Raw genomic sequence first — 25998 nt, 5'->3', positions numbered from 1 at the left:
TTATCACAGTAACAGCAACCCCGGACCAATTTCCACTGCTAAGGTGTTTGTATGTTGGGTTTCCTTCGGGTGCTTGTTTACTCCCACATCCCAAAGATGGGTGGGTTACTGGGTCAACTGGTCACATGGGTGGTGTGGGCTCACTGGGCCAGAAGGGCTCTATTTCTGAATTAAGAAAAAAACAGCAATAATAGGTTGATTGTATATCAATGTGAAAATATAAATTATAAGGTTAACAATGAGCTTGTGAGGAACAGTCACCTGACCCCATCAATGGGCTCTGTAAACGGGTACAGCCAACACAACAATCTGGGCAACACTCACAGAATGCTAGAGGAACTCAGCAGGCCAGGCAGCATCTATGGAAAAGAGTACAGTTGTTCGTTTACGGAGTACAGGATCTGCTGAAGGGTCTTGGCCCAAAACATCGATTGTACTCTTTTCCATAGATGCTGCCTGGCCTGCTGAGTTCCTCCAACGTTTTGTGTGTGTTGCTTGGATTTCCAGCATCTGTAGTTTTTCTCGTGTTTGTAATTCTGTAACAATATGGAGCTCTTTTGGATTTGAAGTTCAGTTGTATGAAATGGAACAAACCTGCGTCATGGAACAAACAAAAGAAGCTGAAAATGTGTCATTGAATGGAACAACTGAAAGCAGCAGATGGTTCGATTTCAAACAAATATGATCCAAAAATTACCTCCATGAAAGCAGTGTACTTACTATTTTAATAACATATTTTGCATCATTCCCAACATCATTTGCTGAAGCAGGAGAGGCTAGAAATAAAAACAATAAAAAAAAACAAAATTAAACAATGCAGAGATTATTGACACAAAAATTTACCAGTGAATTCCCCACCCTATTCAAACCTCAGCTCTGACTGGGCAGTACTCTAATGCTTTTTCAGCAGTTAAGTTTGCCAGTTTCATTTTAAAGCACTTGTAATCATCTACTTACTAAAGGAAAAGTGATATAAAACAAGGCTTTATATTGTATTTAATCTGTGTAAAATGATTACAGAATAATATTTGTACTCGCAACCCTTCCACCACCAACTACAGATGGCATATCATGAAATTACAAATGTTGATCCTAAGTCAGTGCTGAATTAGTTATTTCAATCAATGGGCTGTTAGTGCTGGCTTCAATAAAATCCAAGCACACACCATAATCCCAAAAACATTGCTGCTGCTCAGTTTGCAACAGGACAGAACTGAAACATGAGTATCATCAGCAAGGCAGATGAACTTAGAGCATGGATCAATACATGGATGTCAATATGTTACAGAGAGTTGGATGTCTCAGGGGCAGGTGTGGCTGCTGAATGTGCTGGGCTTTAGACGTTTCAGATAGGACAGGGAGGGAGGCAAAACAGGTGGGGGAGTAGCACTGCTAATCAGTGATAGTATCGTCATCATCGTGACTATCCTTCGAGGTTGAGGATGATGGCCTTCGTTCTGTTGATCTATTTATGGGCTCTCAAGTGGCTTATGAGTCCAATCTTGTCTTTGAAAATTCTTCTGCATTTAGGACAGGTAGTTCCAGATGGCAGATCGGGCTTTGGTTGTTGCTGCCTCTCTTTCCATTTTCTTCTCTTTTCTTCTAATTCTGCACACCTGTTGGCTTCGAAACTTGCTGTTGCTTCTCAGATGACGGCTTGCCAGAGTTTCCTGTCCTTGGCATTGGTTTCGCAATTGTTGATGTCGATGTTACATTTCTTCTTGTTGGCTTTTAAGATGTCTTTGAATCTCTTCTGTTGTCCGCCTCTTTTAGGTTTGCCTTCTTTAAGCTGGGAGTAGAAGATTTGTTTCGGCAGACATTCGTCTTTCACCCGAACAACATGACCGTTCCATCTTAGTTGGTTCTTGATGACGTAGGCTTCAATGCTTGTTGTTTTTGCTTCTTTTAGCACACTGACGTTGGTTCTTCTATCTTCCCAGCTGATATTTAAGATGTTTCCAAGACAGCGTTGATGGAACTTTTCAAGTGCCTTCAGTTGTCGTTGGTATGTTGACAAGGTTTCTGATGCATGCAGCAGCGTTGGGATTACCACTGTTTTGTACACTAACAATTTGGTGTCTGTTCGGATGTCACGATATCACAGCTGCAGAAAAGGAGGAAGTCACTCTATTGGGTGTTTTTTACAGATCCCCCCCCTCCCCCCCGTAATAGTTACGGAGATATCGAGGAGTAGATAGGGAGGCAGATTCCAAAATGATGCAATAATAATAAGGTTGTAGTGATGGGTAATTTTAACTTTCCTAATATTGACTGTTATCTCCTCAGAGCAAAGGGTTTAGATGGGGTGGAGTTTGTTAACTGTGTTCAGTAAGGTTTCCTGACACAATATGTAGATAAGCCAGCTAGAGGAGAGGCTTGATCTGGTATTGGGAAATGAACCTAGTCAGGTGTCAGATCTCTCGATGGGAGAACACTTTGGAGGTGGTGATCACAACCATCTTCTTCACCATAGGGCTGGAGAGGGAAGGAGCAGAGATAGGGGGAAATATGATGCTATTAGGCAGGAACTTGGGAACATAAATTGGGAACAGATGTTCACAGGGAAATACACAGCAGAAATGTGGCAAATATTCAGGGAACATTTGCATGGTGTTCTGCATAGGTATGTTCCATTGAGGCAAGGAAAGGATGGTAGGGTTAACAAACCATGGTGTACAAAGGATGTAGAAAATCTAGTTAAGAAGAAAAGCTTACAAAAGGTTCAAGAAGCTAGGTACTGTTAGAGCTCTAGAAAATTACAAAGGCACCAGTAAGGAGCTCAAGAATGAAATTAGGAGAGTTAGAAGGGGCTATGAGAAGGCCTAGGCGAGCAGGATTAAGGAAAACCCCAAGGCCTTCTACAAGTATGTGAAGAGCAAGAGAATTAGCTGTGAGAATAGGACCAATCAGGAGCGACAGTGGAAACATGCGCACGGAGCTGGAGGAGCTAGCAGAGGAATTTAACGAATACTTTGCTTCAGTATTCATCCCTGAAAAGGGCCTTGGCAATTGTGCGGATGACTTACAGCGGACTGAAATGCTTGAGTATACAGACATTAAGAATGAGGATGTTCTGGAGATTTTGAAAGGCATTAAGTTAGATAAGTCATCGGAACTGGACAAGACAAACCCCAGGCTATGGTGGGAAACCAGGGAGGATACGGTAATGATCTTTGCATCATCAATAGGGACAGGAGAAGTACCAGAGGATTGGAAGTTTGTGAATGTTGTTCCCTTGTTCAAGAAAGGGAGTAGAGGTAACCCAGGAAATTATAGACCAGTGAGTCTTACTTCAGTGGTGGGCAAGTTGTTGGAGAAGATCCTGACAGGCAGGATCTACGAGCATTTGGAGAGACATAATCTGATTACGGATGAACACACACAAAAAATGCTGGTGAACGCAGCAGGCCAAGCAGCATCTATAGGAACAGGTACAGTCGACGTTTCGGGCCGAGACCCTTCGTCAGGACTAACTGAAAGAGGAGATAGTAAGAGATTTGAAAGTGGGAGGGGGAGGGGGAGATCCGAAATGATAGGAGAAGACAGGACAGGGAAGGATGGAGCTAAGAGCTGAAACGTCGACTGTACCTCTTCCTATAGATGCTGCCTGGCCTGCTGCATTCACCAGCATTTTTTGTGTGTGTTGCTTGAATTTCCAGCATCTGCAGATTTCCTTGCGTTTGCTGATTAGGGATAGTAAGAATGGCTTTGTCAAGAGCAGGCCATACCTTACAAACGTGATTGAATTCTTTCAGGATGTAACAAAACACATTGATGAAGGTAGAGCAGTTGATGTACTGTATATAGATTTCAGTAAGGCATTTAATAAGGTACCCCATGCAAGGCTCATTCAGAACGCAATGAGGCATAGGATCCAAGGAGACCTTGCTTTGTGGATGCAGAATTGGCTTGCCCACAGAAGGCAAAGGGTGATTATAGATGGTTCGTATTCTGCATGGAGGAAGGTGACCAGTGGTGTTCCACAGGGATCTGTTCTAGGACCCCTCCTCCTGTGATTTTTGTAAGTGACCTGGATGAAGAAGTTGGGGGGGGGGGGGGTTAGTAAATTTGCTGATGACACAAAGGTTGGGGGTGTTGTGGATAGTCAGGAGGATTGTCAGAGTTTACAGTGCAACATAGATTGCATGCAGAACTGGGCTGAGAAGTGGCAGATGGACTTCAACGCAGATAAGTGTGAAGTGATTAATTTTGGTAGGTCAAATTTGAAGACAGAATATAATACCGATTGTAAAACGCTTGGCAGTGTGGACGATCAGCAAGATCTTGGGGTCCATGTGCACAGGATACTCAAAGCTGCTACGCAGGTTGACAGTGGTGTTAAGAAGGCGTATGATGTGCTGGCCTTCATCAACTGTGGGATTGAATTCAAGAGTCATAAGGTAATGTTACAGCTATATAAGACCTTAGTTAGACCCACTGTGTTCATTTCTGGTCACCTCACTACAGGAAGAGCGACAGAGGATGAGAGATGACCTGATAGTGGTGTATAAAATGATGAGAGGCATTGATTGTGTGGCTAGCCAGAGGCTTTTTCCCAGGGCTAAAATGGCTAACATGGGGAGACATAGTTATAAGGTGCTTGGAAGTAAGTACAAAGGGTATGTCTGAGCTAAGTTTTTCACACAGAGTGTGGTGGATGTGTGGAATGCACTGCCAGTGATGATGGTGGAGGTGGATACAATAGGGTATTTTAAGAGACTCAGATAGGTACATAGAGCTTAGAAAAGTAGAGGCAAGTTCTATGCAGTTTCTAAAGTAGGTTACATGGTCCATACAACATTGTGGGCTAAAGGGCCTGTAATGTGCTGTAGATTTCTATGTTAACGATCCTTAATTAGTTTAGAAACCAAAGTTTATTGTCAAGTATTACTGTTATTATCAATTGTTAAGTAAAATCAGTTGAATATTGTAGTTAAAGGATATAAATTAGAACAATATTATGTTTCCATTATGACTCAATGTTTCACTGGTATACACCTGTCAGTTTCTGAGTAATTAAATATATTTCAACATTTAATACATCAAAAGGATATTTCCAACCGAAAATATTTAAGTTGTAGAACCTCATGAGCTCTCAACAAACACACCTGGCTGTACCATGTCATGCTCAGGTAATCTGATTTGCCTGTTTTGTCAGCTTCCAGAACCATGCTTTTTGATCACAAATTTGCACCAAGTTTGCTCAATCTTTGATGCTGGTGTCAATATTTTCCAAAACACATCAAATTGGCCACTTAACATCTGCCAGAGACCAAAACTACGTTTACTGTGCAAAAAGAGCAACTGAGTAAACTTTTGTGGACTGATGTATTTATTGGAAATAAAAGACTTTGCTGTTTTGTTCTAACCCCTTGGAATACTTACGCTCCTATTCTGTCAGGAACAATATCAGGTTTGCTGGCCACTATTACTGGGGCTCCAATAAGTGACTGATAGTTCTAAGACAATAAGGCAAAAACTACACTTCACTGGACTGTTGTCAAATAACTTGGCTCACCTTATAAATGTGTTGAATTTCATTGCACTTACAAAAATTTATCTGGATAATAATATCATGAACTAATAATCTTTCTCTCTGTTTCTGGATAACACTGCCTTATAGCTTAGAGTTATCCAGGAATGGAGAGAAAGTATATTCTGAATTAGGGTTTAATATGGATGGAATTGATCATACAATTGATACAACGAATTAATAAATAAAATTAAAATTAACGAAGAACATCTCTCACACTTTGCTTTTCATTAACTGCCACAAGCAATACTAGGAGCAATGCATCTTGCAGGGAATAATGCGGTTTTGGACACACTTTTCCCACAGGACGAAAGTCAAAAGCTTTATAGCTACATTAGTGGACTGGGTTTCCCCTTGATGTTGAAGAAAACTAAATGGAGCCTCATCAGAATATCAGGATGGATTCAGTTTGTGATGCTCTGAGGTTCCTTGCCACCACATAGCTCTCTGATGCAAAGCAACCTCCCAGTAAAACAATAAATACTGAATGTTTGTTGACCGTGAATCACTTAAAAAGCTCAGGCTTTCTCAACAAAGAAACTGTGCAAAAAGATATTCTTTACCTAAGTGAATCAGTCCAAATCCACCACTGCCAATAACTTTCCCAAGTTTCCAATGTCTTTTCTCAGAATCTGTCAGAACCAATCCCACAGGCAGAGGTTCAGGAAGCTTCTTTCGTGTGGTGCCCTTGGGTGGCATAACTCCTACAAAGAACAAGACTGGTGTTACTTTTGTATGTGGAAGCTGGAAAAGGAATTAGCACTTATTTCAAGGGTCCTGTTGACCATAATCTTTTTGCTCACAATTGATTATGCTAATGCCTTATGGTTCAGAGAATAAAGAGCCCCTCCATCTACCTACCCAAGACTTTCCTAAATAACCCTATTGTACGTGCCTCAATCATCTTCTGGAAATTCATTCCATGTACTCACCACTCTCTGCATGAAAAAGGTGCCCTCCAGAGTCCTTTTTAAATCTTTACCCTCTCATCATAAACCTATGCCACCTAGTTTTGGACTCCCCTACCATGTGGAAAAGACTTTTACTGTTCACCATATAAATGCTTTTCATAATTTTAGATATTTCTCTTAAAGTCACCACCCATTCTATATTCCAAGGTATATAGACTGGCCAACCTCTTCCTTTAACCTAGGACTTCTAGTTCTGGCAACATCTCTGTAAATCTTCTCTGCATGCTTTCCAGTTTAACCACATCCTTCTTTTAGCAGGGGTGATTAAAACTATACATAATACTCCTAGTGTGGCCTCTCCAAAGACTTTTACAAATGTAACACAATGTCCCAACCCTAAATACAATGGCCTGACTGAAGAAGGCCAGTGTATTAACACATCTGCTCTCACCCCATCCTTCTGCCACCGCCACCCTATTAGGAATAGGGTTCCCCTTGTCCTCACCTACCACCCCACCAGCCTCCTGGTCCAACATATAATTCTAGGTAACTTCTGCCACCTCCAACGGGGTCCCACCACTAAGCACATCTTCCTCCACCCCCCCCCCCCGCTTTCCACAGGGATCACACCCTACGCGACTCCCTTGTCCATTCGCCCCCCCCCCCCAATCCCTTCCCACCGATCTCCCTCTCGGCACGTATCCTTGTAAGCGGAACAAGTGCTACACATGCCCTTACACTTCCTCCCTCACTACCATTCAGGGCCCCAGACAGTCCTTCCAGGTGAGGCGACACTTCACCTGTGAGTCGGCTGGGGTGATATACTGCGTCCAGTGCTCCCGATGCTGCTTTCTATACATTGGCAAGACCCGACGCAGACTAGGAGACCGCTTTGCTGAACACCTACGCTCTGTCCACCAGAGAAAGTAGGATCTCCCAGTGGCCACCCATTTCAATTCCATGTCCCATTCCCATTCTGATATGTCTATCCACTACCTCCTCTACTGTAAAGATGAGGCCACACTCAGGTTGGAGGAACAACACCTTATATTCTGTCTGGGTAGCCTCCAACCTGATGGCATGAACAGTGACTTCTCTAACTTCCGGTAATGCCCCACCTCCCCCTCGTACCCCACCCATTATTTATTTCCTCTCACTATACTCCTTGCCCATTTTCTGGGCTTCCCCACTCCCCCTTTCTTTCTCCCTGGGCCTCCTGTCCCATGATCCTCTCATATCCCTTTTGCCAATCACCTGTCCAGCTCTTGGCTCCATCCCTCCTCCTCCTGTCTTCTCCTATCATTTTGGATCTCCCCCTCCCCCTCCCACTTTCAAATCTCTTACTATCTCTTCTTTCAGTTAGTCCTGACGAAAGGTCTTGGCCCGAAACGTTGACTGTACTTCTTCCTAGAGATGCTGCCTGGCCTGCTGCGTTCACCAGCAATTTTTATGTGTGTTCCAGTGTATTAAAAGTCCTTTTCACCGCTGTTTAATTGTGATGCCACTTTCAATGGGCTATGCACTTGTACTCCTAAATCTCTCTGTTCCATTGCACTAGCATTCACAGTGTAAGCCCTATGGTGGTATGATTTCCCAAAATGCATCACCTCATTTTTACCTGTACTGAAATCCATTTGCCACTCCTTGGCCCACTTCCCTAACTGATCAAGATCCCCTTGCGATCTATGATAACTTCACCATCAACAGCACCTAATTTCGTGGCATCCACGAATTTACTGTACAAAACTCGTACTCAATACATTTATATAAATAACGAAAACAAGGGTCCCAACAACAAACCCTGCAGCACACTAGTCATCAGCCTCCATTCCGAGAAACTTCAACCACCATCCACTCTTCCTAGATTCAAACCAATTTCGAATCTGCCTACCTTTCCCAGGATTCCATGGGATCTAATACTCCAGACCAACCTACCATGTGGGACCTTGTTAAAGGCCTTACCAAACTCCAAATAGGTAACATTTGCTACCCAACATTCGTCTTCCCTTTTGGTTACCTCTTTAAAGAACTCTAAGAGATTCATCAAACATGACTTCCCATGCACACAGCCATGCAAGCTCCTCCTGAACAGACTCTTGTCTATCCAAATGCTGGTAGATCCTGTCTTCTCAGAATTCCCTCCAGAAACTTCCCCACTACCGATCTCAGACAGGCTGTTATCCTCTGGCACGTCCTCGCTCCCGTTATTGAACAATAGAACATTAACCACCTTCCAGTTCTCAGCACCTTTACCAGGAGCTATCGGATATTTAATACTATTACAGCAACTCGGTTCAATGCCACCATTGCCTGAGTTTGTATATTCTCTCTGTGACCACGTAGGTTACCTCTGGGTGCTCCAGTTTCCTTCCCCACTCCGAAGGTGTGCCGGTTAGGGTTAGCAAGTTGTGGGCATGCTATGTCTGCACCAGAAGCATGGCAACACTTCCAGGTTGCCCGCCCACACATCCTTGGGCAGTGTTGGTTGGTTGGTTAACACAAACATTGTACGTTTCGATGTACATATAACAAATAAAGCTAATTATTAATGTTAAATACCTTCAAAATTAGCTCTCCTTCAGTTTAGGACCCTAACCTGTAGGCCTGTTTAATCCTTTTTCATCACTACTTCAAAATTAATCGAATTATGGTCACTAGACTGTCGCTGACAGACCTCCCTAACTACCACTTCAATTGCTTGCCCTGCCTCATTCCCCAAGAGGAAGTCCAGGATTACACCTCCCTAACTAGGACCTTCTATATTTTGACTTGGGAAACTTTCCTTGATGCATTTTACAAATTCCACCCCACCCAGGTCCCTAACCCTCAGGGTGGCTCAGTCAATAACGAGGAATTTAAAATCTCCTAGTATTACAATCCTAATATTCTTACAGCTAAGCACAATTTCTCTACATACCTGCTCCTCAAGTTCCCACTGGTTATTGGAAGTCTGTAATACATTCCTACTGGAGTGACTACTGGCGCTCTGTAATACATCCCCACTACAGTGACTATTGGAGGTCTGGAGTACATCCCACTAGAGTGAATATAGGAGGTCTGTGTTACATCCCCACTGGAGTGACTATTGGAGGTCTGTAATACATCCCCACTAGAGTTAATATTGGAGGTCTGTAATACATCTCCACTAGAGTGACTATTGGAGGTCTGTGTTACATCCCCACTGGAGTGACTATTGGAGGTCTGTAATACATCCGCACTAGAGTGACTATTGGAGGTCTGTAATACATCCCCACTAGAGTGACTATTGGAGGTCCATAGTATATCCCCACTAGAGTGACTATTGGAAGTCTGGAGTACATCCCACAAGAGTGAATATAGGAGGTCTGTGTTACATCCCCACTACAGTGACTAATGGAGGTCACTAGAATGACTATTGGAGGTCTGTAATAGAGTGACTATCCTTTCATTGCTTCTGAGTTCACACATATGGCCGGACTTAACAATCCCCCATGGATGGCATCTCTAAGTACTGCTGTTACTGTTTGGTCTCTCATTAAAAAGATAACTCCCCCTCCTCTCTAATTGTATCTGTCAAATCTGAACTATCTGTATTCTGGAATACTGAGCTGCCAACCTGCCCTTCTCTCTGCCGGGTTTGCATTATGGCTAATAATATTCTGGACTCAATCTATGCTTTCAGTCTGTACAACTTACCTGTTATGAGATAAATGCAGTTCAACCGAATATTTCTTTCGTCGTCTTTATTCTGCCCCTGAACATCCTGATTACTTGACTTGCTCTTGGTGGCTAGTGCTTAATCCCATGACTGCCCTGCTCAGAGTCCCATCCCACTGTCAGTCTAATTTAAACCATCTCGTGTAACATTTGCAAATTTCTCTCCAAGGATACTGATTTCTCTCTGATTTAAATACAACCTATCCCCCTTAGAATATAGAACAGTACAGCACAAAACAGGCTCTTCGGCCTATGGTTTATTCCAACATTTCACCCTACTCTGGGATCAATCTAAGCCTTCCCTCTTACACAGCCCTCCATGTGCCTATCTAATTTCTTAAATGTGCCCAATGCATATACCTTTATTACCACCCCTGGCAGTGTGCACTGCAGACCCACTGCTCTGTGTAATGAACTTGCCTCTCACATCCACCTTACACTTTGCTCCCGACACCTTAAAGTTATGCCTGCTCACATTAGTCATTTTCGCCCTGGGAGAAAGTCTCTGGTTGTCCACTCAATTTATGTCTCTTTATCATCTTGTACACTTCTATCAAGTCAGCTGTCATTTTCCTTTACTCTAAAGAAAAAAGCCCTAGCTCACTCAACCTATCCTCACAAGACTCCAGTCAGTTCAGACGGGAAACAATACCTCTTCCACAATCACCATCAGCACACGTGCCCCCTGGCTCTACTCACTTTATACTTATGACTGTGAAGATAACCACAGCTCCAATGCCGTACGTAATTTGCTGGTGACATTACTGATGTTGGCCCAGTCAAAGGTGGTGATGAATCAGCATAAAGGAGGGAGACTGAAGGTCTGGCTGAGTGGTGCCACAACAATGACCTTTCACTCAATGTCAGCAAGACCACGGAGCTGATTATTGACTTCAGAAGGAAACAGTAGGTCCTCAAGCCAGATCTTAATGGGGGATCGGAGATGGGGAGGGTCAGCAACTTTAAATTCCAGGCTGTTATCATTTCAGAGGATCTGTCCTGTCCAGCAAAACTGCTATTACAAAGAAATTATGACAGGTCCTCTACTTTCTCAGGAGTCTGTGAAGATTCAGCATGACATCTAAAATGCTGAAAAACTTGTATAGATGTGTGATGGAGAGTATATTGACTGGCTGCATCATGACCTGGTATGGAAACACCAATGTCCTTGAATGGAAAATGTATACAATCCATTACGGGTGAAGCCCTCTACATCACTGTGTATGTTTACAAGGAGTGCTATTAGAGGAAAGCAGCAACCATCATCAAGGACCCCACCATCTAGGCCATGCTCTCTTCTCACAGCTGCCATTAGGAAGGAGGTACAGGAGCCTCGGGACCCACACCATCAGATTCAGGAACAGTTATTATCCCTCAACCATCAGGCTCTTGAACCAGAGAAGGTAACGACACTCAACACAACATTGAATTATTCCCACAACCGATGGACTCACTTTTAAGGACCCTTCATTTCATGTCTTCAATATTTATTAATTATTATTTTTTTTTTATTTCTTTTTTATTTGTACAGTTTGTTGTTTTATGCACACTGGTTGCCAGCCAGTCTGGTGGATGTGGTCTTTCACTGATTCTATTGTGTTTCTTCTATTTACTGTGAATGCCTGCAAGAAAATTAATCTCAGATTTGTCTCTAAATCTTCCATGTCCTTCCTATAATGTACAGGTATAGCTCGCCCATTGCTCCAGAGATCCCAATAGTCCAAGGCTGTAAATACCTGACCCGTGCAGCAGCTGCTCTGCCACGCATTCAACTGGCCTACCCTTCCATTTCCGATCTTGCAGGCGTGAGGCCCTGGGAATGATTTAGAGATCACTACCCTCAAGGTCCTGCTTTTTAACTTCTTACCTAACTTCCCATCCTCATTCCGCAGGACTTAATCTACAGTGCAATAAAATGTATTTACCTCCCTTGGAAGTTTCTATGTTTTAGTTCTCTTGCAGACTGCATCAGGTTTTCCTCCAGGATTTCCCTATATTTTGCTGCATTCATTTAATCCTCTACCTTCACAAGCCTTCCAGGGCTCACTGCAGTGAAGCATCCCTACAGCATGATGCAGCTACCACGCTTCATGGTAGGGATGGTGTGATTTTGATGGTGGGCGGTGTGTGGCTTACGCCAAACATAGTGTTTAGTCTGATGGCCAAAGAGCTCAATTTTGGTTTCATCAGATTATGGAACCTTCCTCCAGCTGACTTCAGAGTCCCTCACATGCCTTCTGGCAAATTCTAGCCAAGATTTCATGTGAGTTTTTCAACAGTGGCTTTCTCTTTGCCACTCACCCATAAAACTATAACTGGTGAAGCACCTGAGTAACAGTTGTCTGCGCAGTCTCTTCCATCTCAGCCACTGAAGCTTGTAACTCCTCCAGAGTTGTCATAGGTCTCTTGGTGGCCTCCCTCACTAGTCCCCTTCTTGCACGGTCACTCAGTTTTTGAGGACGGCCTGCTCTTGACAGATTTACAACTGTGCCATATTCTTTCCATTTCTTGATGATTGACTGAACTGTACTCCAAGGGATGTTCAGTGACTTGAAAATTTTCTTATCTCCATCTCCTGACTTGTTTTTCAATAACGTTTTCGCGGAGCTGCTTGGAGTGTTCTTTTGTCTTCATGGTGTAGTTCTTAACCAGGATACTGACTCACCAGCAGTTGGACCTTCCAGATACATGTGTATCTTTACTACAATCAATTGAAACACCTTGACTGCACATAGGTCTCCAAAAGCAGATCTCAATTTAACTAATTACGTGACTTCTAAAACCAATTGGCTGCAACAGTGATGATTTGCTGTCATATTAACAGGGTGTACACTTAAAGCAATCAATTATTTTGTGTTTTATATTTGTAATTAATTTAGATCACTTTGTAGAGATCTGTTTTCACTTTGGCACAGAAGGATCTTTTTCTGTTGATTAGTGTCAAAAAAAGCCAAATTAAATCCGCTATGATTCAACATTGTAAAACAATAAAACATGAAAACTTCCAAAGGGAGGGAGGGTGAATATTTTTTCTCCACATTGTATGTCATTTACACCAAAATGTACACCAACCACTGTCTGTTCACTCGACATCTCACAAATATGCTGCAACAACTCAGAGATATCTTTAACCATTGCAACAGGGAGGCCAACACATGATCATGGTGTCTCTTCTGAGGCAACACGCTCTCCTGTATGTCCCCCTCATGTTCAGTATCCTATCACTATTCCTCTATCTGACTGCACTCTTTCCCTCTGAACTGGTCACAGTGCCAGAGACTTGACTGCAACTGCCAGCCACACAAAGATCAACCTTCATTCCTCCCCACCCCCAACAGTGTCCAAAGAGTTATACCTATTAGTGCTCACCTATCTATCCGAAGCTTCTATCTTGGTTGTTATCCCCTCAGTATAAGACTACAAAGGTTAATTTATCAAAGCATGGATCCATATACAACATTGAAATTTTAGTCTTCTCTAGATAGCCATGAAACAAAGAACATGAAAATTGTTCAGAAACATCAAGCCCACCCACTCCCCCCCAGCACAAAAGAGAACAGCATCCTGAAGATCAATCCCCAAAACCCCCTTCCCTACACAAAAATGGAACAAGAACATCGACCCCCAAAGAAAGCCTCCCCCACACAAAAAACTAACAGAATATCAAATGCCAAGCCTCCTACCTTCGCACAACAGAACGGAAAAAAAGCGGGTGATAAAAAAAACAGAATATAAAGACCATAAGTCTGAAAAAAGTCCACAGTCCATAAACGCAATAGTCCAATCCATAAACGCAAAACCATGACACCATCCTACGATATCACCGACATTCCTTGAAAGAGAGGACACCACATGAGGCAGAGAAGTCTATCCCCCGCCACAGCGAGCCACACAGCGTTAGGCCGCTCACAGACCCCTTCTCCTGCAGCAATCAGAAGGAAGGCAGTAGGTGCTGAACTCTCACTCGCCTTCTGCATTCACCTCAATCTTCCTCGATGCTTTAATCATCAACTACTGAGCGCTTCAACTGGAAAAATGGAGTTCAATATCAGCTCATGCACCATCTTGAAGTTTCTTCACATCAAGACCATCCAAGTGCGTGCTCACTTCCCAGAATCTTCTCGGAGACATAAAGCACTGGTTCACTTAAACAGACTCCAAACTGTAAATTGCAGGCTCTAACAGTCACAGAAACACTCTTATGGTGAAAAACAGATATTAGAAAAGTAAAAAAGACATTTTCATGAGCTCAGTGTCCCAGATGATCCTAAATACATCCAACTCCAGTCCAGACATCAACAACAAGCAATTCATTTGGTTGAAGTTTATCATATATTGAAAGGGAATTAAGTAATAGATTATGGTTATTGACGATGCAATAGTAATGAGATGCAGAGAGTAAAGCTGTTTAGGGTCATCCACAGATAAAATTTTACACGCCTGTGCACTATTAGTTTACAAAATGGAAGGTGCAGGGGTGGGCATTTGGAAACATTACTTTAAATAATGCTGCACTGAATTAACTGGAAAAATCATCATCCATTCCTAGTGGGCATAAACTTGCCACTATTTTGAAATACTATAAAGAAAATATTGATTCTGATACAGAGTATGGCTGTGTACTTCAAAGGCTTAACTTCTGAAGCACAGGAATCTCACCCCAAATCAGAATTAGGGTATGTCTACCATTTAATATGCGGGACAGGGAAAAGAAGAGCTACAAAGCCAACAGGAATCTATTGTGGTAAATGATAATTAATATCATGTTAAATCTTGCGCAAGGGATTGTGGAAAGAAAACTTCCACTGAAAACTAATTAAGGGTTAATGGAATTTCCCTCCAGTTCTGCCAAGACTGGCAAACTGCATCTTGTTGATAATGTATACAGCCACTGACATGAAATAGCTCTCATCCACTGAATGCCAAAAGGCCACACCACCCCCATTGCAGACAATTCCTCCACCCAGTATCCATCACCAGATCCCATTCTCTGAAACGAGACCCCTCTCCATCCCTACCACTCCCTTTGCTCAGCTGTGGATGTCACACTATGACCTACCCCATGTAAAGCCCAGCATCTCACTCTCCCCCCTTCCAACCCACCATGCAATATCCCACAACGTGCACCACTCCTTCTAGAGCAACAGGTGGGCATGCATGAATCACTTCGTGTATGTGAGCACATATAGCCCACACACAAAGGTCACAAATCATTTAGCAATAAATCTTGTTGATTCTGCATATCCTTCTAACTTCTTTGCCATGAAAGGCCTGTACAAATATGTGTTAGGAGTAGTTAACCTGTAGAATGTTAGACATAGTTACGGCCATGATTGAAAATACACGAATATCCACGAACTGAAGCCAAGCTTCTTCCGAGTTTCCGTTTGGGTTTGGAGATGACGGGCATTCTTAACATCGTATCCATAGTTTCAGTTTCATTTCCACCAACGGATACGCGAACACTGCAAGATTCTGCTCGCCGACAAAGAATTAACACCTCAAGCCTATCCTAATGTTGTAAATCGCCTATTTTTAATTAATTAAACGGGAGGCTCATTCATTATTTAGTCCGCGGCCAAAATAAATAATACCGAAAACGCTGCAAATACTAGATAGGAGAAAAGTAGTTTCGCACTGCTGTGATCTGATTTGGTGAGTGGTCCGCCCAACTATTTTTGGCCTTTATTACTCCAGTTTAAACATGGTCACTCTTCGTTAATTTCTCACGTTACAAATCGTCTTAAAGTCTACCTTTCACATTTTCATGGCCTCTTGTTAGTGCTTTACATCACCGGACTACTAAAAACAAAAGCTTAACGACAAAAAGAATACATTTTGTTGAAGATAAATCGACGAACTTTCCAGCAGGCCGGAAACCCGGACCGCTTGATTGACAGCTGCCGGCTCCGAGCGCCGAGCCTCAGGCCGGGAACGCAGAATGTAAGCGCTTTGCCCGAGTAAAGTTAGGGACTCTGCAGAGAGCAAAATGCCGCAGTCACTACATAAGAAAACGTTTAAATCTTTCAGTCCCATTACCTTTCCGTACTGAATAGTAGTTGGAACTGACGTCCTTCCTGGGAACTCGAGTCCGTAGTGACGCTTGGATACCGCCAGAAATTCTCCCGAAGCGTGGAGCTGCTTAGGATTTTTGAATAAATTATTTCAGTTCCACTGAGGAACCGAAACTGAAGAGCAGTTTACAGATGAGAATAAACTTTACAGAAGTTTGTAGGAAAGTGGGAAGATGAGGGACAACACCAGTATCTTGATTTTGTCCTAAACCACGCTGCAACAAAGGTCAAATGAGCAACGCACCCCAGCACTTGTTGCGAAGTGCAGGAGCGAATGCTGGGACTCGGGAGCAGCCGACCCGAGTACCGAAAGACTATACACTAAAGCTCCGAGAATCTATCGGACCCCATTCAATATCCAAACACAGTTTACTTTCACTTCCTTGCCTGTCACGCAGTGATACAATATTTTTTTTCAAGTGAATTTAATGTAGCGGGAAATATACAGGGACTCCGGACCTCAGACACAGATGTAAGCCTCTTTACCTTTCCGACCCCTGGTGGTTCAGATCCAAACCACAGTCTGCACCCCTGCGTCGTCCGTACTCGGGACATCAACTCTTACTGAGCTAATGAGTAAGGCAAATGTTCGGGTATTTGAACAAGGTGCTGAGTTGTTTTTCGAGTTCTACTGGATTATGCAGCAATGCGTATGGTCTTTAGTAGTTCTGCTCCAAACCAGTACAAGACGTAAACAACAGGAATTCTGCAGATGCTGGAAATTCAAGCAACACACATAAAAGTTGCTGGTGAACGCAGCAGGCCAGGCAGCATCTCTAGGAAGAGGTACCAAACCAGTACAAGACGTTGCGCTTTTGGGGACTTGTGTCACTGAATTGATCTTTCCGGATGCCGCTGATTGATTCCTGCATGGGCTGGTTCCCTTCCTTCATGGTTTCCATTTGTCATCATCTAAAGCACCAAGTTTGATGCTTGACCCTACCCTACCTGTCTGGGGCAACCCTTCAGGAACCTAGTGTCTCATCTATTGTTCACAAAGTTTCACATCAATGGCCCTGTTCCTCCACCACCTAGTTAAATACTTCTTTGTGTGCTCACTGTTCCAACGGGTTGGGGGGGGCGGGGGTCCATGGTAGTGTAGCAATGCTATTACAACTGGGGGGGGCGGTTGGAGTTCAATTCTGACATCTGGAAGGGAGTTTCTACGTCCTCCCGTGAATGTGTGAGTTTCCTCCAAGTGCTCCAGTTTCCTCTCCCAGTCCAAAGACATACCAGTTAGTAGGTTAATTGGTCACTGTAAGCTACCTAGTGATTAGGCTAAGGTTAAATCGGTGGCCAGGTTGCTGGCGGATTGGCTCGAAGGGCTGGAGGGCCTGTTCTGAGCTGTGTCTGTAAATAAAGTAAACGGACTTGGTTCTTCAGAATCCTAATCTCTTATCACTATTCTTCCGGTCACAATATTAATAGCTGAACTTTTCACACAAAGCTCTAGCCCTTCCAGCTGCTATATCCTAAACCTCCTATTAACCATAAGACCATAAGATATAGGAGCAGAAGTAGGCCATTTGGCCCATTGATTCTGCTCGGCCATTCAATCATGGGCTGATCCAATTCTTCCAGTCATCCCCACTCCCCTGCCTTCTCCCCATACCCTTTGATGCCCTGGCTAATCAAGAACCTATCTATCTCTGCCTTAAATGCACCTTATGACTTGGCCTCCACAGCCACTTGTGGCAACAAATTCCACAGATTTACCACCCTCTGACTAAAGTAATTTCTCTGCATCTCTGTTCTAAATGGACATCCTTCAATCCTGAAGTCGTGCCCTCTTGTCCTAGAATCCCCTACCATGGGAAGTAACTTTGTCATATCTAATCTGTTCAGGCCTTTTAACATTCAGAATGTTTCTATGAGATCCCCCCTCATTCTCCTGAACTCCAGGTTATACAGCCCAAGAGCTGCCAGGAGTTCCTCATACAGTAACCCTTTCATTCTTGTGAATCTTCTCTGAACCCTCTCCAATGTCAGTATATCTTTTCTAACATAAGGAGCCCAAATCTGCACACAATACTCCAAGCAACACACATCAAAGTTGCTGGTGAACGCAGCAGGCCAGGCAGCATCTCTAGGAAGAGGTACAGTCGACGTTTCTGTCCTGACGAAGGGTCTCGGCCTGAAACGTCAACTGTACCTCTTCCTAGAGATGCTGCCTGGCCTGCTGTGTTCACCAGCAACTTTGATGTGTGTTGCTTGAATTTCCGGCATCTGCAGAATTCCTCGTGTTTGCACAATACTCCAAGTGTGGTCTCACGAGTGCCTTCCAGAGCCTCAACATCGCATCCCTGTTCTTATATTCTATACCTCTAGAAATGAATGCCAGCATTGCATTTGCCTTCTTCACAACCGATTCAACCTGGAGGTTAACCTTTAGGGTATCCTGCACAAGGACTCCCAAGTCCCTTTGCATCTCTGCATTTTGAATTCTCTTCCCCATCTAAATAATAGTCTGCCCGTTTATTTCTTCCACCAAAGTGCATGAACATACACTTTCCAACATTATATTTCATTTGCCACTCCTTTGCCCATTCTCCTAAACTATCTAAATCTCTCTGCAGGCTCTCTGTTTCCTCAACACTACCCACTCCTCCACATATCTTTGTATCATCGGCATATTTAGTCACAAATCCATTAATACCGTAGTCCAAATCACCGTAAAAAGCAGCAGTCCCAACACTGACCCCTGTGGAACTCCACTGGTAATCGGCAGCCCCAAAATAGGATCCCTTTATTCCCACTCTCTGTTTTCTGCGGACCAGCCAATGCTCCACCAATGCTAGTAACTTCCCTGTAATTCCATGGGCTCTTATCTTGCTGAGCAGCCTCATGCACAGCACTTTGTCAAAGGCCTTCTGAAAATTCAAGTACACCACATCTACTGTACTTCCTTTGTCTACCTTGCTTGTAATTTCCTCAAAGAATTGCAGTAGGTTTGTCAGGCAGGATCTTCCTTTCAGGAAACCATGCTGGCTTTGGCCTATCTTGTCATGTGCCTCCAGGTATTCCATAATCTCATCCCTAACAATCGATTCCAACAACTTCCCAACCACTGATGTCAGGCTAACAAGTCTATAGTTTCCTTTCTGCTGTCTCCCACCCTTCTTAAGTAGTAGAGTAACATTTGCAATTTTCCAGTCATCTGGTAGAATGCCAGAATCTATTGATTCTTGAAAGATCAACATCAATGTCTCTGCAATCTCTCTAGCTACTTCCTTCAGAACCCAAGGGTGCATTCCATAAGGTCCAGAATATTTATCCACCCTCAGACCATTAAGCTTCCTGAGCACCTTCTTAGTCCTAATTTTCACTGCACAAACTTCACTTCTCTGACACTCTTGAATGTCCGGTATACTGCAGATGTCTTCCACTGTGAAGACTGATGCAAAATACACATTCAGTTCCTCTGCCATCTCTGCACCTCTCATTACAATATCTCCAGTGTCATTTTGTATTGGTCCTATATCTATCCTCAACTCTCTTTTACCCATTATATACTTAAAAAAGCTTTTAGTATCTTCTTTGATATCAGTCACCAGCTTCCTCTCATAATTCATCTTGTTCTTCCTAATGACCTTCTTAATTTCCTTCTGGAAATTTTAAAAATCTTCCCAATCCTCTGTCTTCCCACTAGCTCTGGTTTCCTTGTATGCCAGTCCACTTTGTATAAATATTTACATTTTCCAGTCATCCCAAAAGCCATCCCAAGAATTGTATTTCCACATTACTCAATCCCAAAGGCTTTGCTCCTGCAGTCAACAATATTATCAAGTCGTAAGTTGTTTTTTAGGAGTTAGTTCAGAGATAAATATTGACTCTGAACCAGGGTGTATATCGCTACTCACTTTCAAAGTATGGCTGTGACATCTTGTAGCTCCAGTTCAATTAGAAACATAGAAAACTTACAGCACAATACAGGCCCTTTGGCTCACAAAGTTGTGCAGAACATGTCCCTACCTTAGAAATTAGTAGGCTTACCCATAGCCCTCTATTCTTCTAAGCTCCATGTACCTATCCAGAAGTTTCTTAAACGACCCTATCATATCCGCCTCCACCACCATTGCCGGCAGCCCATTCCATGCACTCACCACTCTCTGAGTAAAAAACTTACCCCTGACCTCTCCACTATACCTTCTCCCCAGCACCATAAACCTGTGTCCTCTTGTGGCAACCATTTCAGCCCTGGGAAAAAGCTTCTGACTATCCACACGATCAATGCCTCTCATCATCTTATACACCTCTATCAGGTCACCTCTCATCCTCCGTCGCTCCAAAGAGAAAAGGCCTAGTTCACTCAACCTATTCTCATAAGGCATGCTCCCCAATCCAGGCAACATCCTTGTAAATCTCCTTTGCACCCTTTCTATGGCTTCCACATCCTTCCTGTAGTGAGGTGACCAGAACTGAGCACAGTACTCCAAGTGGGGTCTGACCTGGGTCCTATATAGCTGTAACATTACCTCTCGGCTCCTAAATTCAATTCCATGATTGATGGAGGCCAATACACCATATGCCTTCTTAACTGCAGAGTCAACCTGCGCAGCTGCTTTGAGCCTCCTATGGACTCGGACCCCAAGATCCCTCTGATCCTCCACACTGCCAAGAGTGTGACCATTCTGCCATCATATTTGACCTACCAAAATGAACCACTTCACACTTATCTGGGTTGAACTCCATCTGCCACTTCTCAGCCCAGTTTTGCATCCTATCAACATCCTGCTGTAACCTCTGACAGACCCTCCACACTATCCACACCACCCCCAACCTTTGTGTCATCAGCAAACTTACCAACCCATCCCTCCACTTCCTCATCCAGGTCATTTATAAAGATCATGAAAAGTAAGGGTCCCAGAACAGATCCCTGAGGCACTGTACTGGTGACCAACCTCCATTCAGAATATGACCTGTCTACAACCACTCTTTGCCTTCTGTGGGCAAGCCAGTTCTGGATCCACAAAGCAATGTCCCCTTGGATCCCATGCCTCCTTACTTTCTCAATAAGCCTTGCATGGAGTACCTTATCAATTGCCTTGCTGAAATCCATATACACTACATCTACTACTCTTCCTTCCTCAAGAGGACATGGCTTTAAGTTAAGGGGTGGGAAGTTCAAGGGGGATATTACAGGAAGGTTTTTTACTCAGAGAGTGGTTAGTGTGTGAAATACATTGCCTGAGTCAGTGGTGGAGGCAGATACACTAGTGAAGTTTAAGAGACTACTAGACAGGTATATGGAGGAATTTAAGTTTGGGGGTTATATGGGAGGCAGGGTTTGATGGTCAGCACAACATTGTGGGCTGAAGAGCCTGTAATGTGCTGTACTATTCTATGTTCTATGTTCAATGTGTTTAGTCACATCCTCAAAAAATTCAATCAGGCTTATAAGGCACGACCTGCCCTTGACAAAGCTATGCTGACTATTCTTCATCATATTATACCTCTCCAAATGTTCATAAATCCTGCCTCTCAGGATCTTCTCCATCAACTTACCAACCACTGAAGTAAGACTCACTGGTTTATAATTTCCTGGGATATCTCTACTCCCTTTCTTGAATAAAGGAACAACATCTGCAACCCTCCAATCCGCCGGAATCTCTCCCTTCCCCATTGATGATGCAAAGGTCAACGCCAGAGGATCAGCAATCTCCTTCCCTTGCCTCCCACAGTAGCCTGGGGTACATCTCATCCAGTCCCGACGACATATACAACTTGATGCTTTCCAAAAGCTCCAGCACACACATCCTCTTTCTTAATATCTACATGCTCAAGCTTTTCAGTCTGCTGCAAGTCATCACTACAGTCACCAAAATCCTTTTCCACAGTGAATACTGAAGTAAAGTATTCATTAAGTACCTCTGCTATTTCCTCTGGTTCCATATACACTTTCCCACTGTCACACTTGACAGGTCCTATTCTTTCATGTCTTATCCTCTTGCTCTTCACATACTTGTAGAATGCCTTGGCATTTTCCTTAATCCTGTCTGCCAAGGACTTCTCATGGCCCCTTCTGGCTCTCCTAATTTCCTTCTTAAGCTCCTCCCTATTAGCCTTATGATCTTCTAGATCTCTAACATTACCTAGCTCTCTGAACCTTTTGTAAATTTTTCTTTTAATTGACTAGATTTATTACAGCCTTTGTACACCACGGTTCCTGTACCCTACCATAACTTCCCTGTCTCATTGGAATGTCCCTATGCAGAACTCCACACAAATATGCCCTGAACATTTGCCACATTTCTTCCGCACTTTTCCCTGAGAACATCTGTTTCCAACTTAAGCTTCCAATTTCCTGCCTGATAGCCTCATAATTCCCCTTACTCCAGTTCAACGCTTTTTTAGCTTATCTGTTCTCTTTGACTTTTACTATGTGTGGACAAAACAATTGAAACTAAGGAAACGGGGAAATGAGTGATGACGTCTTGGATCATATATGAATTAGAAAGGAGGAGGTATTGGGGACCTGAAAGTGCATTAAGGTGGATAAATCCCCAGGCCCCAACCTGGTGTATTCTCAGACCTTACAGGAAACTAGAGGAAAAAAATGCAGGGAACCAGCCAGGGAACTAAAGGGCAGTGAGTCTGACATTGGTGGTGGGTAAATTGCTGAAGGGGATTCTGAGGGACAGATCTTATCAACATTTGGAGAGACAAAGTCTGATTCAGACAGTTAGCACAGCTCTGTCTGACAAATCTCTTGAGGAGGTAATCAAGAGACTATATGAGGAAAGGGCAGTGGATGTTGTATATATAGACTGCAGTACGGTCCCTCATGGCTGACCAATCAGGAAGTTTAGATCACATAAGATCCAGGGAAGATAGCAGATTGGGTTCATAATTGGCTCAGTGAGAGGAAGCAGAGGATGATGATCAAGGGTAGTTTCTAGTAATGGAACCCATGACTATTGGTATGCCAATGGGATAATTATTGGACCTCAATGGGCTGTAGCTATGCCTGCTTTTAAGATGGCTACGTGGAACAGTCCATATTCCAAGCCTACACTGGGAGCACTCCCAAACTTTTCCTTTGCAACATTGTTGACTGCATTTGTGCCGCTTCTTGCATCCACGCTGAGCTCATAAAATTCATCAACTTTGCCTCCAGCTTCCACCCTGTCCTCACATTTACTTGGTCCACCTCCAACAGTTCTCTCGCTTTAACTTATCACTCAGTCTCCATCTCTGACATCTTTTACAAATGTATTGACCTACAGACTATACCTCTTTTACATATAACTCATGCACAACACATGAAGTAATATTACCACAAATAAATTAACAAGTGATAAGGTGCATTTGTCACGTTAAAAAGTAAACAACATAACACTATTGGGGCTTCGTACATGGTGAGACTTGGGTGGTAGTGGAGAGTTAGAATATTAGTCTCGTAACCTAGGGGAAGAAGCTGTTTCCCATCCTCACAGTCCTTGTTCTAATGCTACAATACCTCCAGCGTAATGGTAGGGGCGTCAAAGAGATTGCTGGACAGATGAGAGGGATCATTGACAATACTAAGGGCTCTGTGTATGCAGCACTCTTGCTAAGTATTTCAGATGGCTGGAAGAGAGATCCCAACGATCCTCACAGACCTTTATAGGGTCTTGCAGACAGATACCTTGTATTTCCGTACCAGACAATGATGCAGCTGGTCAGGACACTCTTAACAGTGCTCCTGTAAAAAATATTTAGAATTGGAGTAGGTGGGGGGTCCTTGCTCACCTCAATCTCTTCAGGAAGTGGAGATGTTGTTATGTTTTCTTGACTAATGAGGTGGCTTTGAGGGACCAGATGAGATTGTCCGTTATGTGCACTCCTGGAAACTTGGTGCTTGTAACTCTCTCCACGGAGGAGCCATTTATGTGCAGTGAGGAGTGGTCAGCCTGCACCTTCCTAAAGCCCACAATCATCTCTTTAACCTTGTCTAAATGGAGACTCAAGTTGTTATGCTCACACTATTCCACTAGCCGCTCTACCTCCTCTGAATGTGGATATAAACGCATATGCAGTACACGAACACAAGAACACATACTAGGGTGCCTCAGAATTTTGTACATTATTGTAGTAATTTTATGTATTACACTGTCCTGCTGCAAAAAAAAAAGTCATGATGTATGTGAGTGATGATAAACCTGATTCTGATATGGGTCTCTATTATGGACTGAGAGTGGGAAGGGGGCAAGGAGAGATAAATGATAGTTGAGAAAAGGGGAATGAAAATGGGAGGGAGCAGGAAGCACCAGAGAAATATTCTGTAATGATCAATTGTTTGGAATCAAGTGATCTTGCCTGGTATCTCAGGACTGGGGGTATCTGCACCCGCACCATCTCCGCACCTCAGCATATCTTCTCTGCCACCTGTCCCACCTCCCATGGCGCTCCACCTTTGCCTTTCCCAACATCCAGATCCAACTCGCTCTCTGCCCCATATTGACAAATACAGTACAGTCCAAAAGTTTTAGACACTGTATATGTGCCTAAGACTTTTGCACAGTACTGTATATAATTGTACTAATGACCTGTTCCTTACTGCTAGATCCAACAGTGGTTGGCCTCTTCAACAACAGCAATTGTCTCATTGTTATTGTTGAACAGGCCAACCATTGTTGTGTCATCCGTGAACTTGATGATTTGGTTGGAGATTGATCTTGCAGGTCATATGTACAAGTACATGTATGCACAGGAGCAATCAAAAACTTACTTGCAGCAGCAACTCAGACACATAGCATCATATCAGCAGCATTCACAAGACAAGCAGAAATTAAGCATAGTTTATACAGAAACTTTGCAAGAAAACAACATTGGAATTAAACAAAAAAAAAGTTAATTTTATTGAAATATGGTCAAGGTGTTGCTAAATTGATTAGTGTGTTTCTGGTTAGTTCAAGCACCAAATGGCTGAAGGGAAGTAGTTGTTCTTGAGCCTGATGGCGAGGGATTTCATGCTTCTCTACCTCCTACCCAATGGTAGCTGTGAGAGATGTCGTGGTCCGGACAGTGGAGAACCTTGATGATAGATGTTGCCTTCTTGAAAGAGCGGCTCCTGTGGATACCCCCACTGGTTGGGACTGATGGGCAAAGCCCACCACTCTCTGTAGCTTCCTACTTTTCCTGCAGATTCAAGTGCTGTGCCGGACCATCATGCTACCAGTCAGTTGGTAAAAATGGGTTTCATTTTTTGGAAGTTGGTTTTGGCAATGGCAATTCTTCTTTTTATTTCTACTGTACTTCTAGCATCTTGTGATATAAAGCTACCAAGGGAATTAAAGCTGGTCTTTTGTTCAATCCCTTGGTTACCAATGTACAATTGACAGTTGGGAGTATCCTGCTGTTTTGATATTACCATACATTTGTTTTTTTTACAGTTGATGGTTGAGGAACATAAGGTATTAAAAAGAACATTGGGGCAGCTGCTTCACGCAAAAGTTGGTGCATATTTGGAATAAACTGCCAGCAATAGTGGTTGAGGCAGTCACATCAGCAACATTTAACAGCCATTTAGATAGCACATGGATAGAAGAGGCCAAGCGAACAGATGGGACTACCTTGCTGGGCAACACAGGTGGCATGGATGAGTTGGGCTAAACGATCTGTTTCCATGCTGTATAATTCCATCACTCTGGTTCACCTGAGGTTGGGGTAGGGTGATACTCATATCCTCTGAGACATGGTTGAAAATCCTTTACTCACATCTGGCAATTAAATATAGTTTTAGGATTACAATTGTTTACCTGGAAATGAGAGTGAAAATTTTGCACTGATTTGAGCCACTTAT

At 43.2% G+C, this 25998-nt stretch overlaps 1 protein-coding gene across 7 annotated transcripts in view; it reads right to left on the bottom strand.

The window, feature by feature from the left end:
* Positions 1-16755, bottom strand: part of LOC140201336 (serine/threonine-protein kinase VRK1-like) — a 101865-nt gene extending 85110 nt beyond the window's left edge. The window contains exons 1-3 of one of the 7 annotated variants that reach the window (XM_072265265.1): positions 16701-16755; positions 6097-6237; positions 721-776 (exon numbers count right to left, since the gene is read on the bottom strand). In XM_072265265.1, the coding sequence (XP_072121366.1) occupies positions 721-776; positions 6097-6232 (192 nt within the window). In that variant the 5' untranslated portion in view covers positions 6233-6237; positions 16701-16755. Of the gene's footprint in view, positions 1-720; positions 777-6096; positions 6238-15441; positions 15501-15894; positions 15914-16179; positions 16662-16700 lie in introns of those variants that run through there. The other 6 variants (XM_072265270.1, XM_072265271.1, XM_072265264.1 and 3 more) reach the window with 6 other exon arrangements.
* Between the last annotated feature and the right edge of the window lie 9243 nt (positions 16756-25998).

Source organism: Mobula birostris, chromosome 8 (genome assembly GCF_030028105.1).
Source record: "Mobula birostris isolate sMobBir1 chromosome 8, sMobBir1.hap1, whole genome shotgun sequence".
Lineage (NCBI taxonomy): Eukaryota > Metazoa > Chordata > Chondrichthyes > Myliobatiformes > Myliobatidae > Mobula > Mobula birostris.
Note: the sequence above shows the minus strand (reverse complement) of the source record. Positions and strands in the feature narration are given on the sequence as shown.